Source organism: Aspergillus pseudoviridinutans, assembly GCF_018340605.1.
Source record: "Aspergillus pseudoviridinutans IFM 55266 DNA, scaffold_2, whole genome shotgun sequence".
NCBI classification, from domain to species: Eukaryota; Fungi; Ascomycota; class Eurotiomycetes; order Eurotiales; family Aspergillaceae; genus Aspergillus; species Aspergillus pseudoviridinutans.
Genome location: NW_025091282.1, coordinates 4,676,989 through 4,692,513, shown reverse-complemented (window position 1 = coordinate 4,692,513; position 15,525 = coordinate 4,676,989). Strand labels below are relative to the sequence as shown.

General features: G+C 51.0%; 8 protein-coding genes across 8 annotated transcripts; 6 read left to right on the top strand and 2 right to left on the bottom strand.

The window, feature by feature from the left end:
- Positions 1-99: 99 nt before the first annotated feature.
- Asppvi_003715 (Zn(II)2Cys6 transcription factor) lies at positions 100-2,458 on the bottom strand (the record flags this gene model as incomplete). Its single annotated transcript, XM_043299676.1, has 2 exons — positions 100-2,053; positions 2,121-2,458. The coding sequence occupies 2 exons, from the start codon at positions 2,456-2,458 to the stop codon at positions 100-102; spliced, it is 2,292 nt and encodes a 763-aa protein (XP_043155611.1).
- A 1,043-nt stretch (positions 2,459-3,501) lies between these two features.
- Asppvi_003714 (Gfo/Idh/MocA family protein) lies at positions 3,502-4,695 on the top strand (the record flags this gene model as incomplete). The annotated part of the gene is made up of 1 exon (XM_043299675.1): positions 3,502-4,695. The coding sequence occupies one exon, from the start codon at positions 3,502-3,504 to the stop codon at positions 4,693-4,695; it is 1,194 nt and encodes a 397-aa protein (XP_043155610.1).
- Positions 4,696-5,069: 374 nt separating this feature from the next.
- On the bottom strand, positions 5,070-5,949 carry Asppvi_003713 (uncharacterized protein; the record flags this gene model as incomplete). The annotated part of the gene is made up of 3 exons (XM_043299674.1): positions 5,070-5,342; positions 5,397-5,847; positions 5,897-5,949. The coding sequence occupies 3 exons, from the start codon at positions 5,947-5,949 to the stop codon at positions 5,070-5,072; spliced, it is 777 nt and encodes a 258-aa protein (XP_043155609.1).
- Positions 5,950-6,221: 272 nt separating this feature from the next.
- On the top strand, positions 6,222-8,348 carry Asppvi_003712 (NADPH cytochrome P450 oxidoreductase family protein; the record flags this gene model as incomplete). Its single annotated transcript, XM_043299673.1, has 1 exon — positions 6,222-8,348. The coding sequence occupies one exon, from the start codon at positions 6,222-6,224 to the stop codon at positions 8,346-8,348; it is 2,127 nt and encodes a 708-aa protein (XP_043155608.1).
- A 188-nt stretch (positions 8,349-8,536) lies between these two features.
- Asppvi_003711 (SDR family NAD(P)-dependent oxidoreductase) lies at positions 8,537-9,440 on the top strand (the record flags this gene model as incomplete). The annotated part of the gene is made up of 3 exons (XM_043299672.1): positions 8,537-8,582; positions 8,639-8,893; positions 8,950-9,440. 3 exons carry the CDS (start codon positions 8,537-8,539, stop codon positions 9,438-9,440), a joined length of 792 nt encoding a protein of 263 aa, XP_043155607.1.
- A 600-nt stretch (positions 9,441-10,040) lies between these two features.
- Positions 10,041-11,399, top strand: Asppvi_003710 (3-deoxy-7-phosphoheptulonate synthase; the record flags this gene model as incomplete). The annotated part of the gene is made up of 3 exons (XM_043299671.1): positions 10,041-10,248; positions 10,306-10,361; positions 10,413-11,399. The coding sequence occupies 3 exons, from the start codon at positions 10,041-10,043 to the stop codon at positions 11,397-11,399; spliced, it is 1,251 nt and encodes a 416-aa protein (XP_043155606.1).
- A 450-nt stretch (positions 11,400-11,849) lies between these two features.
- On the top strand, positions 11,850-13,470 carry Asppvi_003709 (MFS transporter; the record flags this gene model as incomplete). Its single annotated transcript, XM_043299670.1, has 2 exons — positions 11,850-13,090; positions 13,152-13,470. The coding sequence occupies 2 exons, from the start codon at positions 11,850-11,852 to the stop codon at positions 13,468-13,470; spliced, it is 1,560 nt and encodes a 519-aa protein (XP_043155605.1).
- Positions 13,471-13,895: 425 nt separating this feature from the next.
- On the top strand, positions 13,896-14,948 carry Asppvi_003708 (sugar phosphate isomerase/epimerase family protein; the record flags this gene model as incomplete). The annotated part of the gene is made up of 1 exon (XM_043299669.1): positions 13,896-14,948. One exon carries the CDS (start codon positions 13,896-13,898, stop codon positions 14,946-14,948), a length of 1,053 nt encoding a protein of 350 aa, XP_043155604.1.
- Between the last annotated feature and the right edge of the window lie 577 nt (positions 14,949-15,525).

Sequence of the window (15,525 nt, the reverse complement as noted above, 5' to 3'; positions counted from 1 at the left end):
TTATTTCGAAGAGACACTGTTTCGCTGGAGAATAGTGATGTATCGTCTTTCCCGACCAGTAACTTATTGAGGTGTAATCTTGGCAATGGATATTAGTCTTTATGCATCAACAAACGAAAAATCATTGCCTAGAGGCAGAAGAGAAGCAGCATCCGCCAATGTATCGAGCTGAAAACCGAGATGCAGATTAGTTGAGGTCTCCTCAAACATCATCTGTTCCAAGTCCATCTCCTCTCCTGTCATGTCCCCTCCATCCGCTTCCATTACCGGGCCTATTGCACACTGCTGGGCGAGATTCTCGTCGTTGGCGGTGTTGCCTCGGTCTCTCAGTTTGGAATGAGTGTCCCCGACGAGAGTAGTGCTTTGTGTCACGAACGCACCGATGAGCTCAGCTGCACGATCTGTAAATGGGGTGCCCAATGCTTCGAAGGTGGTTTCGCACATGGATAAACCTCCCTTAACCTCGGCAGTCAAAGAACTCCCACTGTTCGCACACAGCACCGTATATCCCATCAACGATAAGGCGGCGTCCCACAGCATAAAGTGTGAGTCGTACCACCCGTAAATGGTGTCCGTCTCTAGGAGAGCCTGGTTGGTGATCCGTGTCAGCGCCAAGGCATGTTGCACCGCTTCCTGTGCGTAAATTTGATTGTGATGTTGTCCCAAGAACGGACGCAGTAGCCCAAGCTGGAACCAGTGGTACGAGAGCTCTAGTAGCAACGCCTGACGTAGTCGCCAGGTCGGCTTATCCAGGTCCAGAATGAGTGCGGTCTCGGTGGAGAAGGGCTGACCGCTACTGTGCGGGCTCCGAGGTAGCAGAAGGCGATCAGGGACTGTGGTAGTCCAGGAACGGAATTGCTCCCTCCAACGAGGGTCATTCCTCTCTAGCTGTTCCAAGAGTGTGGCATTGCTGCAAAAGTTTGTTTGCTGATGCTGCTGGCAGACGCGAGGCTGACGTACCGGTGTAGCTTCGCTGTCAACCAGATGGTGCGCCACTTTAGCAATTCGGACCAATTGGACATAGTTTGTGAGAAAGATGTCGTCCTCGTCATTCGCATCTTCATGTTCTTGTGTGAGGCTTTCAGGCTGCGCCTGCAGCGTCGTCGAACTGCCGTCGACAATGGCCGGTGGGCGTCCGAATTCAAGGAACTGCTGAGTGTCTAAGCAGTAAAGTATCTCTCCTAATCTCCTGCGCAATCTCCGCTCCTTCTGAGGTAGAGTCTGCGATGGTGTATGGAAAATATCAAGGAGACATCCGATCCTTATTGCCAGGCCTAGCAGTTGATACGCCATTGTGTGGTTTGAATCGTTGCGGCAATAAACGGTCATCAGAATATAGCACTGCAGCCTGCCTAGGGACGGGCCAGGATCATCCTCAGATAGGCTCACAGCGCAACGACGAAAAAGTCTATTAGACATGAGTCTGACTTGGTCTTGTTTCGGATCGCGGGCACCCGAGAAGGCCGACAGTGCGAAACCACGATTCTGGCTTGACCTGGCATTGGCGTCCGTAAGCAATGATAGCGCCAGCATAATATCGGCGAGCGCCGACTTCCCAGGGCAGTAGGATGGCTCATTCCAGAGAGGGGCACAATGCGCTTGGATATCATCCTCGTCAAGCACAGGCAGAATTCGCTGAATGGTCCGCCCGTAGAGACGAATGTAGTAATCAGCCAGAGCTCTGGGGATATTCTCGCTCACAATGCGACTTGGACCGGGAGTAGACACGGGCGATTGGTACACCACCAACTCTGCCGTTAGTGGATGAGGCAGCGGGTAGCGTATCTGGTGGCCTAGATCCGTAGCGAAGGCCGAAGTAGACAGATTCACCCGAACAGCGGACGATTCTTTTTCCTTGGAGATATCTGTCGGCCTTTGATGGTCATCTCTCTCATTCTGCGCTGTAGAGGACTGTATCAAGCGCGACTGGTGCGGGGTTGTTCTCATCGGTTCCGTTGCCGATAACTCATTAAGCTGACTGGGGGAGAGCATATCGAAGTCTTGCACTCGAGCTTCGAGGGTTTGCACCCGTCCCAATAGGTGTTGGACCTGTCTGAGGCCCATCCATTGAGTGTCAGCTACATGATGGACAAGAGATCACGGAGTATTTGGTAATTTACCTGGTCAAAGCCCTGACATCGGTTGTGTCTACGTTGGTGCAGGTAATATTTCGATGTTTGCAATTACGACATGGACGGGAATTGTCACACTTGATACGGTTCTTGCGACAGCTCTCGCAGGCAATGGGAACATGGTGACGCTTAGGCTTTGGCTGATCTGCCTTGCGCAGGGTATCTTTGCCTGGCGAAGAGGAGACAGGAAATGTCGAATACATCACTTTAGAGTTGATTGGCGCAAACTCTGAACCCCAGATCAGAAGCTGGACTGTGCAGCCACGGTCTTTAAGACTCTGTTTCTTCCTGATTCTCATGCAAGCCATCCAGCCATCCGCTCCCATTTTTCCATTTATTTTTGAGCCGCTCTACGCAATGATTACAGTTTCTTGCTGAAGATTGACAGACGTGCAGCACTTATGCAGCACTTGAACCGTTAAAATCTTGCTTTACCCCTGCTTGCGACTGGAGCAACATGAGTCCTTCACGCATCTACAATCCTTCAGCCAGCAATAGCCAATAGACGGAAATTTCACAACCTCGTTTCCAGTCAGATAAGCACACAGAGCACGGTATCAATCAGCATATGCCTGAAACAGCCCCAACAGCTCAAACCAGAAACTCTTTCGTAATTATTGGGGTAGCTGAAAAGGTGGGGGGTGGTGACTCTTCAGCAAATGACAAACAGAAAAACGATATTTACCGCGGGTATGACGAGAAGGGCTTGATTGATCGACTGAGGTACTGCAAGTGCTATATGCAAATGGCAAGTAGCGGCTCATGCCGATCCCCAGGGATTTATATATATTGACCTCTCGTTTCGCCGGAATCACCAACAATAAGGCTCGGCCTTACCCCACCAGCAGATGATCCCATTAGAGCAGCAAAACATGGTGGTCAGCAGCGACGTACTTCTGTCACTGGCTGGCTACGTCATTTGTCAGATTGAGAGGGTGAGACAGACAACAGCCACCTTTTATCATTCCGTAAAGGTACGGTGGAATTGACAGCAATCATAGGTCGAGAGCAGACGCTGACGTACCCCAATGTAAGAGTCTTATCAATCCTTTCCGAAAGCGGATCTATCCCCTATCTCGTTGCCGTGTTTGTAGTCTGGAAATGAATATGGCGGTTCTTGATCCTGTTCCGGAGGCCCTCCGATCTTCCTAAACTGGTCAATAAAATACAGCAAGTATTCCGATAGAATACCTAGAGAGACATTTCCATCATCGGACGGACCAATAAAGGAAGCCGGTCTTACCTGCGTTGATTCAATCCGAGCTGGTGATTTGGATTCGAGTGACTTGAAATACAGGCCAACTTGCCAATCGACTCCGAGCTGGTCTTACCATGACGGCATTCGGAACTGTGCAGCTTTCTGGAAATGATGAATCAGTCAATCGAGCCACCCTTCCACTGCCGATGGGCATTTCTGGGACTTTCTAGCATTGCCGAGCTCTTTTACAGGGACCTCACTCACCCCAGAGACGAAGAGAAACATCTACAGCACGAACTGGTCGCTGTCTCAACCACGCGATCCACCGAAGCGGCCGCAAGCTGGCTAACGGAGCAAAAAGTGCCCAATGCCTCTACCGTGCGCATATACACCTCATACGCAGACATGCTCCGCGAAGGGGACTTTGACGTGGTGTATATATCGACGCCCCATGGTGTACACTTTGAGCATGCCCGCGCAGCCCTCACCCACGGCCGCAATGTTCTCCTCGAGAAGCCGGCGACGATGAACAAGGCCCAGTACAATCGCCTGGCGGAGATTGCCAAAAGCAACAAAGTCGTCTTCATGGAAGCGATGTGGACAAGATACTTCCCACTTACCCGGTACCTGCAGGAAGAGCTACTTTCACGGATTGGGCCCGTGAAGCGCATCCTGGCCGACTACTCTCTCCCACTGTTTGGAGATCCCACATTAACTGCAAACTCGCGCTTCCTGGACAAGAAAACCGGCTCCGGGTCGCTATTAGACCTTGGTGTATATCCCCTTACTTGGTGCGATTTGGCTCTCTCTTCTGCGGACGGCGAAGAGGGCGAAGACGATCAGCCTGTGACGGTCAAATATGCGGAAACAATCCAGCATGAGACCGGGGTCAGTGACCCACTAGACGACATTACGACAATCATTCTCTCGCGCTCGGGACGGAGCCCAACGACTTGTGTGGTAACTATCTCGTCCTCCATCCCGGGTTCTCCAAAGCTGGGGTTGAAGGACAAGCTTCTGCGGGAGAAAAATGCCCCGTGTGTGAGGATCCAAGGCGAAAAGGGCGAAATTGCGTTGCCGTTCCCTCCTATCCGACCCGAGACGCTCACCGTGCAGTATTACGGACCAGATAAGCTGGATGAGAACGGGTTTGAAACGACAGAAGTCATCACCAAACCAGTTGTCGGTTGGGGACTGCGGTATCAGGCTGATGTGATTGCCACCGTAATTCGTGATCGAGGATCTCATCCTTCAGATGCAGTGATTGTGGGTGAGAAGGGATCATCGCGGGTGCTCGAATGGGTGGATCAGGCGAAGGTCCTGGCTGGAATTGAATACGAGGCCGAGCTAGAGCGTGTCTGGTGATAGTTTGGTGGTGATTATACGCCTCTTGAGTGTAGTAAAAGGGGAATTTATAGTTGGAAAATCATCTCTAGCAAAATTTTCTTTTGATTATAATGACTATTGCAAGCTGAGATGCTTCCATAGAATCACTTCGCTCTGCTTTAAGGTGTATGACCACTCGATTCTGATCATCGTAGACTTGAGACTATGTCTCAGGACTTCCGAAGTTACTCGATTGGGTAAACGGGATGGAGCTCGATGCCCGGAGAAAGGAAAGAGTACCAGAATGTCAAGTGAGAATCAAGTCTGATTTGGACCTAATTCCTAACTATAAGAACGGGCTCAGTTGATAGTTCAATTACGTACAGCCCCGGCCAAAATATATCGCAGAACTCCTAATAACCCCCCTCAGTACTACTAACACTAGCCCTAAGATCCTTACCCTTTCCGAGAAGCCCCTCACGCCGCAATCGTCGTCGTTGCCAGAAGTGAGTCTCCATTTTGGCTACAGCTTGATCCCAGTCGGTCGTATATTCCGCGAAGAAAGGGCAATAACCGAGCATTCCTCCGAGCCATCTGCCTACGGCAACCCCCCAGCAGTACGCGACGGTTTTGCGAAAGGGGATCCAGGTAGGCATATACGGGTATGCGTCGCCAGCGTCGTAGATCTGCCAGCGTTAACCATCTACATCCGAGGCATGTTCGTTTGGAGCGGACTATACCTGCAACCACTGGATGTAGTTCATCCCTCCGTGATGAATCGTCGCATCATGCCAGTAGCCATACCAGTTTTCAAAGAAGACCCTGTCCAGCTTCTCCTCCCGCCCGGAGTCCGAGGCACTCAGCACTACAGTCATGGGTCCTTCGCCGTCTGGATGACGAAAAAAGCCGTGGAATTCGTTGGCTGGTACACTGAACTCCGGATCTGCTGGCGTTTTCTTGTAGATGGTTCCATTAATGTTCACCCCCATTAGACCCTGTTCTACCTTGAAGTATTCGGTCTGATACCGGTGAAGATGCGGCGGAGGTCCGGATGGTTTGGCATTGCTGTCAATGACTCGCTGGATTTTCTCATCAACAGGACCGTCCAGATTCGCTCGGTAAGTCTGGCGGAAACAGAACCCTCTACCGGGTGGAGGCTCCAGGAATTCAGTGGTGAGAATCCCCCCAAAACTAAACGGTTTTAGTGTTAGAACTTCGCCCCAGATATCTTGTGATATACCTTTGGATAGTATCTGTCCCTGCTGACACATGACGTGGCTTGAAAGGTGGCATTGGGATTGTCGGGACTATTTGATATGAAACCTGATAGGATCAATGGAGACTGATGTAGATACAGAGAAATGCGTCACCTTGTGGATGGTCATTCTTATATCCATCTGTCTCGGTGTGGCACCCGATACTGTTTTGGAAGCACCGGGAATGTCCCATGTGGTAAGGCGTCAATACTCAGGTCACTGCTCCAGAAATATATTGGCCAGCAGAAGTATTTTCCTGCCAGGTTCACAATTATCGGACGTACGCTGAGTAACTGGAAAGCAGACAACATGCAGTCTGTCATTCTAGCCCTCGACATTGATGATATCCTGGCTTTCCTCCTCCTCCCAATTCTGGGGCTGGGTTACCTCTGCGGTCATAGATATTGGTACAAAGCCAATCCGCTCGAGGAGCAGCTATTCGAACGTCGGCAGCAAACGGTTCTGGGCCGAAAGCGACAGGCCAGGGAGGAGAATGCAGACATTAGCCTACGCATGAAAAAAGAAGAATACGACATCGTTGTGCTTTGGGGCTCCCAGACAAGCACTGCCGAAGGCCTCGCCCATACACTCGCGCGGACTCTCCGGCAGCGTCTACGATTACATGCTGGCGTACTAGACCTAGCCGAGATTTCTCCAAAATCAATCACTTCCATACCATCTGACAGACCCGTGGTGTTCTTGTTGTCGACGTATGGTGAGGGCGATCCAACCGACAATGCGGTGGCGTTCTGTCGATGGTTGTCACAGTCACAGACCACACTGAGGGATCTTCATTATGCCGCGTTTGGCCTGGGGAGCAGCGCCTACCAACACTTCAATCGTACCGTCGCATGGGTATCAGAGTCCCTCGCAGACAAGGGAGCGATACGTATTGGTAGTGTTGGATATGGGGATGCGGCCAATGGCTCGACTGAAGAAACATTTCTTCGCTGGCAAGATGAGACCGTCGATGCTTTGCGGGCACAGTTTGCCTATCAGGAGCACCCAGTAATATATGAGCCTTCATTTCTCCTCTCCCCAGTCGAGCAGCCAGAACCTACTTGTACTGCCTTGGGAGAACCCTACTATGTGAGGTCAAGGACCGGCATGGGCCTGCAGCGGCTGCCCAGCTCTGCTCCTTTCGAATTGAGATTCACCAATAGTCGAATTTTGAACCCACAGTCACGGAAGCCCTGTCTGCAACTGGAGATCGACATTTCCCATCATCGGAATCTGAAGTATGCCACTGGAGATCATCTACTACTGTGGCCATCAAATCCAGACGCCGAGGTAGAGCGCCTTTTGCGGTTGATTGGCCGTCAGGAGGAACCCGCGAAAAAGCAGGTCTTTCAGATCAACCCTGCCTCTGAGAATGGAAAATTAGAAACACTGCTTCCAAACCCTTGTTCCCTCGAGAGCCTACTCAGATTCTATCTCGCGATCTGTGCACCTGTTTCGAAACAGGTGATCCAGGCGCTTGCTCAGGTGGCTCCAACTACTCCGATCCGCGACGCAGTTGAAGTTATGAGAAACGGTGCAGGGGTTCCCCTGAGGATAAAGGACAGTGCTCACCTAACAATAACTGATATCCTGGAGTACTTTGCTCGCGAACACAGCGCTGACCACTCCACGTGGCATACAATTCCTTTATCATGGTTGCTGGAAAATATTCCACGTCTTCGACCGCGAGCCTACTCCATTTCTTCCTCGGCGGCAATGTCTCCTCGAGCAATATCCTTGGCCATTACGCTACTAGACCAAGAGCATAGCTCCAAAAACCGTGAAGCGTGGAGGTACGGTCTGACAACTGACTTTGTCACCACGCTGCATCGCAGTCTGCATACTGTGGACGGTGCGCACCCCACGATCCCCGAATACAGACCCCTTGTGCCTTCCAAAGATGGGGTCCAGGGAAGGCTTTATGGTCAGCTCCAGCGATCAAAATTTAAACTACCTGCCACGCCTACTGTGCCCATCATGATGGTGGCAGCAGGTGTGGGGATTGCACCCTTTCGCGCGTTCGTACAGGAAAGAAGGCAGACAGCTTTGGTTGGAAGGGAGGTCGGGGAGACGACCTTATTCTACGGTTGTCGCGGACCGGATGACCTCCTTTTTCGCGATGAGTGGGATCAATCGCTTGCGGTGCCAGGGTTTTCCTTACGAATGATCCCTGCCTATTCGCGGCATCCGGCCCCAGATTGCGACAAAATGTATGTACAGGATGCGATCCGAAACCACAAACAAGACATACTTCAGCATCTCCTGTCAGATGGAAACCCTTTGTATGTATGTGGGTCTACAGCAATGGCACAAGGGGTATTGACGGCCGTTGTGGAAATGATCATGGAGAGCACGGGGTGGGATGAATCCCGTGTTCGAAGCTGGATCCAAACTCGGAAGCGGAGAGGAATATGGCAAGAAGATGTTTGGGGGTAAATGTCTTATTCTAGAAGTGATCAATCAAGCAGGAAGAAGAAATGCATGGCTCTACCGGATTGCCACAATAGGTAAATCTCGCGGAAGTATTCCGTAAGGATTGTTCAGACGTATAAAATCCAAGTCGATCAACCACCTTCAAGGCGTCATGATTATGATTCATCGTACTATTCGAAGTCAAAGGCAAGATGGTTCTAGACACTAAGTTGGCAGGATGCCATGTCCTGATCACAGGTACAGCTTTCAACGACGTTTCACTATTGGGATAATGCAGATCTGACTAGTACTAGGAGGCACTAAAGGCATCGGCCGCGGCATGGTTGAAGCCTTTGTTGAGCAAGGCTGCAACGTCTCTTACTGCGCGCGCACTGTCCGCGAGAACGACTTTGCTGAGCTTAATTCGTCGCTCGGCAAAGAACAAGAGCAAGGGATAACCCCTCGAGCATATGGTACCTCGGTGGATATCAGCAATCGGGACGCTCTGAGCAAATGGGTGGCTGACTCTGCCACTCGCATCGGCAGAATAGATATTGTGATTGCCAATGGTTTGTATACCGCGTTCTATAGAATGCAAACGCTCGTTCCTTGCTAACCTATGCAGCGTCCAACATGCATTTTGAATCCACCCCGCAAACCTGGCAATCCTCCTTCGACCTCGATGTCATGGGCTTCGTTAACCTCGTGGAAGCTAGTCTCCCGTGGTTAGAGAAGTCGCCTCAGCCGTCCATCATCGTTCAGTCATCTTTCATGGGCCGCGAATTCTTCCGCAGTCCCCCGGCTCCTTATGGTGCATGCAAGGCGGCACAACTGCAGCACGTCCAAGAGCTCTCGCATTTCCTAGGACCTCGGGGAATTAGAGTGAATGCAATCTCGCCCGGTCCAATTTGGGCACAAGATGGGGCTTGGGAGTCTTACAGCAAGATTGACCCCGCATGGGTGGAGGAGCAGAGGCTGAAAGTGCCGCTGAAACGCTTCGGGACCCCCGAAGACATTGCAAATGTGGCAGTATTCCTAGCGAGTCCGTTAAGCTCCTATGTGCAGGGTACCAACGTGATGGCCGATGGTGGGGTCCATATTGGGACGGATTTCTAGATGTGACAGCTATAAAATTGCTCCACGCAGAGCGACAGCAGCACTACTATAGGCCAACAGAACCGAATGAAACTTGATTTAAGTGTTGGAAATGCTCTATCTGGAATTGGTTGCAGTAACATGTATCGTGCCATGATTAGGTAGAATGACAGAGCTGGGCGATATACACATGCTCTAGTCCCTACTAACAACAGGCTGTCGAGTAATTGCGCTAGTGAGCAATAACAGGTCATGATCCTTGTTCCCAGTATCCACATTATTTGTGGCCGATTAYGCTCATTACCCAGTACGTATACCGCTTTCTTCCTTGCATCCGGTAGGAATCCCACCAATCGATCAAAACCGTCCCCCGAGGTATCGGGATACTCCCCCAGGCAGATGGCCGGATCAGTTCCGCATGTTGCCTCTTCGGGCAAATAAGCAAGAGTATCAATAAAGTGATGTGATTTTCGTGCCTGCTTTAATATATTTTGCTCAGAGTCCTCTCATTGCGTGATGGGATTGTAGACGCGCATTGAAGCAGCACTTCCAGCCAAAAGTCGCACAACGATCTGCATTACACTTTCCCAATAGTAGCTACTACTGACGTCCTGCTACGAAATGGCTGCAACTTCAGCAAGACCAGCAATGACACATACCCAGTTGAGGTCGCCCTCGACCCAGGGGCCCATTGTGCTGCATGCTAGCAATCCCCGCCAAGAGCCTATTCAATCTCATGCCCTTACTAGATGGGAAATCCGTCGCTCATGGGCGCAGGCTATGCGACAATTGAATACTGTGCTCAGACCCCCCGAAGATTCAAGTAGAGGTGTGTTCCGACAGATCGTGCACTTGTTTTGAATTGACGCATATTGACCGGCGCCAGTGATAAACCATCGACCGCTCATCTGCCCGGGTCTTCTCAGAGCACAGATTCCAACGGTAGGCGCCTTTCTACGCCTGTCAAACCTACAAAGTCCTAATTTATCTTAGTCCTCGGAATCCGCTTGGACGGTAGATCGAGGTCGCAAAGAGGCCGCAGCCATTGTCACCAAGCAAGACGACCGGCTTCTGGTACTGGTAGGACCATGCTCAATTCATGACCCTGATGCGGCGGTCGAATTCGCACAGAAGATCAAACCGGTCGCAGATCGTCTCTCCTCAGAGTTATGCATTATTATGCGAGCGTATCTGGAGAAGCCACGCACAACTGTGGGGTGGAAGGGGCTTCTGAACGACCCCGATCTGGATGGGTCCTGCAATATGGAAAAAGGAATACACATCTCGAGGCAACTGTATGCTGACCTGACGCACTTGGGTGTCCCAATTGCGAGCGAGTTACTCGACCTAAGTTCTCCAGCGTATCTCAGTGACTTCATATCCGTGGGGGCTATAGGAGCCAGAACGACTGAATCTCAGCCCCATCGCGAATTAGCTTCCGCGATGCCTTTCCCAGTGGGATTCAAGAACTCTACGGATGGCAGTGTAACGCAAGCGATCAACTCGCTCATCAGCGCAGGCACGGGGCACACGTTCTGTGGACCAACAGACAACTCTACCTCCCGGATTATCAGTTCTTCGGGCAACCCCGACTGTTTCCTGATTCTCCGTGGTGGCTCATCGGGTCCAAACTACCACTTGCAGGATGTGCAGCAAGCGCAGCGACAGCTCAGTCAGTCGCAATGCCTGCACGGGATCATGATTGATTGCTCCCATGGGAATTCAAACAAGGATTTCCGCCGGCAGCCTATTGTTGTTGACGAAGTATGCAACCAAGTGGCGTCTGGAGAACACTCTGTCATCGGTGTTATGATTGAATCAAATCTATATGGTGGAAAACAGACCATTCCACCAGAAGGTCGTGCCGGACTACAAAAGGGTGTTAGCATAACGGACGGCTGTATTGGCCTAGAGGACACTGTTGGCTGCCTAGAGAGACTGGCAGCAGCAGTTCGCCGTCGCCGTTGCAATAGGGTCTGACTGATATTGTATTGTATGTCTTTTGTACTTAATTTGGTAGAGAACCAATCTTCTTGATGGCTATTCATATCTGGAAGTAGCGCTAGTCCTAATATGGTGCTTGGTCCCCTGTCGGTCCCACTAAAATCCACGAATCCAAACAAGGACGCTAGGCCTGATCGAGAGCTTGGTCCCCTGTCTGCCCCACTTGTAGACTAACTTGAAGGTCCGACATTTCCGTTTTCGGACATCCGGTTTCCTCTTCTTTGTGTTCAAGGATAGGTACCTAAGCTACGTCAATCCTTTCCCTGACAAATCAGCCATAGAGGTGCCGAATAGTCAGTAAACTTGATACAGCCACCTATTACTCAGGTTTCCTTGCTTTTCGGTGTCTCGCTTTAAAACCATGTCTATCCCAATGCCTCCGTTTCTGCTTTGGAAACATCCTGGAGGACTTATTTTATACTTGCAATGGCAGCCAGCGCTGAGAAGACGGACCTCCAAACCAACGCTGGTCACAGGGCTGTGATATTGCCAAGCGAAGCACCACCGGAGGCTGAACAATCCGATGTTTACCAGACACCGCCTCATGGGCTGAAGGAATGGCTCTTCATTCTCATCTTGTGCTCAACGCAGCTTTTCGTTCAGGGCTCCTTTGGATATATCCTCATTCCCTTGCATATCGTGGGGCAAACCTTCGGTCAGGGACCATCTGAGGCCACCCGGATGACCTGGCATGTGGGCGGCTATAGCTTGACGGTGGGCACGTTTATTCTGATTGCGGGGAAACTCGGCGATCTGTATGGTTCCAAGCGCATCCTTATCCTGGGTTGGACATGGTTCGGCGTTTGGTCCGTCATCGGCGGCTGCAGTGCCTTCACACACTCACCAGTGTTCTTTGACACTGCTCGAGCGCTCCAGGGCATTGGGCCAGCATTGCTTCTCCCAAATGCGCTCGCAATTGCTGGGAGAACTTACCCACCTGGCAAGAAGAAGAACATGATCTTCTCAGCATTTGCCGTGGCCGCACCACTGGGATGCTTTACCGCCGGGCTCATCGGTTCGGCCTTCGCACAGGACGTCTGGTGGCCCTGGGTGATGTGGACGTACAGCATCGGATGCTTCATTATTGCGGCCGTTGGCCTTTGGGTGATTCCAGCAGACTATCCGCGCTTCCAAAAGGCCGCGGGACTCCAGTTTGACTATATCGGGTCGGGCCTGGGCGTTGCAGGCTTGCTCTTGCTCAATATCTCATGGAACCAAGCGCCAATCGACGGCTGGTCCACGCCTTATGTTTATGTCTTGTTGATTGTTGGATTCCTCGTTCTGGGTCTCTTTGTTCTCCAGGAACGGCGCGCCGTGGATCCGATACTGGATGTATCCATTTTTAGTCGACGGGTTGTAGCAATCCTGGTGACTACCGGCTTAGGATGGAGCAGTTTTGGTGTCTGGTTCTATTACTTGTTCCAGTTTATCCAGCAATTTCGACATGTGTCCCCTTTGGATTCAGCAGTGCAGTTCGCGCCAGGGGCCATCTCTGGGATTCTGGCTGCCGTTGCCACACCCTATCTGATGGCCGTCATCACTAGCGGCTGGCTGATGGCAATCGCTTGTGCTGCGTTTCTGGGTGGATGCATCCTGCAAAGTACGGCACCAGTAGAGCAGTCCTACTGGATGAATACGTTTTGGTCGTTTGTTATCATGGCCTGGGGGTAAGGTCCCTATCACGGCCTTGGCGCTCTATTATGACAAAGCTAACCTAATGATCCGTAGTATGGATATCTCCTTCCCTGCGTCCACTACTATCTTGAGTGATGCAGTGCCCGTCAAGCACCAAGGAGCCTCCGCATCACTAGTCAACACCGTCATCAATTACTCGATCGCCATCGGTTTAGGCATAGCGGGGACGGTGGAGGCGGAAGTAAGTCATCATGGCGTGAACCAGTTAAGAGGGTACCGTGCTGCCCTGTGGTCGTCTGTGGGACTGGCTGCACTTGCATTTGGTATCGCTTTGGTGTATGCGGTCTGCACATTCCAGGAGCAGCGAAGCTCTAGAAAGAGCAGCCAGGAAGGCAGCAGAGAGCCTGTATAGAGAGCGGTAATCTAGGTCTGACTCCAGATAGAGAATGGGAAAGAGTACAATTGGGTAGACTCCTGTCCCATATTTCCCAGACAGGCGTTTTGCGGAGTCAATCCGTTTGACTAATTAGGAACCTGGAGCGCCTGTTGCCATCATTGAAGTTGAATTGGGTCCTCAGATCCAATTAGAATTACCGGAATGACGAGCAGGCTTGCATACTTATGTCTTAATCGGGCATACAAGTGGTCGGATCAAGGCCGATCTTGGTCGACTTGGTCGCTGCCTCTTGTTAAATAGTTCATTGAACCCCACTGTAGGAGGTCAGAAGTTCCTGTTAGAGGATCCTGCACCCGTCAAGTAACGAATCTTTAACTACCAACTAACACCACTACAAAAGGATTGCAAGCAGTATTTCCCTCCTTGTACCATCTTTAAAAATGCCTTGCCGGCCAGCGATCTCGTCCATGTCCCTTGGTCGCACATGTGCGCACGATCTGCCGGAAAAGCTCCAGCAAGCCGCGAATCAAGGGTTCAAAGGCATTGAATTATTCTACGAAGACTTGGAGACGTTTGCCGCACAGTCTTCTGGCGGTGCCAGTCGCCTGAACATCCTCAAAGGCGCTCTCCGCATCCGCCATCTTTGCACCTCCCTCCAGCTAGAGATCATCGCCCTTCAGCCGTTCTGGTTTTACGAAGGTGTCCTTGATGAAGCCGAGCATAACCGCCTCGTTTATGATAAGCTGCGCTTCTGGTTTGAGATCTGTCATATCCTGCACACAGACATGATCCTTATCCCGTCCAACTTTCTTCCTCCAGACCCTGAGACCGGCGAACCCCGGACTACTGGCAACAGGCGAGTGATCGTATCCGACCTGCGCCAGGCTGCAGATCTAGGACTGGCCCAGTCCCCGCCGATCCGTTTCTCTTACGAGGCTCTTGCCTGGGGAAACCACGTCGATACTTGGGAACAAAGCTGGGACATCGTTCGTCGTGTAGATCGTCCCAACTTTGGTCTCTGCCTGGATACCTTCAACATTGCCGCCCGGGTGTACGCCGATCCGGCCAGTGCATCGGGGATGACTTACAATGGTGAGAAAGAGCTGCAGCGGTCCCTCGCACGACTCCGTCAGACTGTCGACATGAAACGAGTGTTTTTGTTCCAGGTTGTCGATGGGGAACGCTTAAAGGCACCATTGGTGATGGGTCATGAATGGTATGTGGCGGAGCAGCCAAGTCGCATGAGCTGGTCTCGGAATGCAAGACTGTTTGCCTTCGAAGAAGGGGGATATCTTCCTGTGAAGGACATTGCCCAAACTGTGTTTGCTCTGGGATACGAGGGTTGGGTCTCGATGGAATTATTCTCTCGCACAACCTTCGACCCCGACCCAAGTACTCCTTACTGTCATGCACAACGTGGGATCGCATCATGGAAGAAACTGGTAACTGAAATGCAGGGAGACATGGTTTGTGCGAAGGCTGACTGCGTGTAATATGGGGCCTGATCCTATTTATATAGCCTCAAGCTATCTGGGTAGAAACGTTTTGCGTTTGTGCTTATTTTGATAATGGAAAGCATGCGTCAAATATCAGATTTATATTTTCGAAGCTCACTTTCTGCCCAAAAGTCATACATACTTCTAACCTTTTACTAGCATCGAAAAAGTCAAACAAATATTGATTGCGCGAAGGCAGCTTGAACACGATGGAGGTCACGTGATAATAACGCGGCCGGAATGATGTAACGTAATTCCCGGGTGAGCCGCCATCCCGGGCGAGCCGCCACCCCCCCATTCGAATTCAACGCGTTCAAATTCGAAGCTATCCAAATCAACCAAAATAGAATATTATTTGATTAGATCTAGCTACTATTGCGTGTAGGGCATCTAGTTCTTTTATGCCCTATAATAAAGCAATTTAAACACCTTGGTGGCGCGCGTTTGGTTGGTTCTAATGATAAAGGTGCAGAATCAATAGATTTCCCCCCATCTCTCTCATTTCTTGCCTGGATAAGATCCCTAGCTTCCTGGATGCAGAGTCCTTCATTAGGAGTCATCTAGCATCTAGATC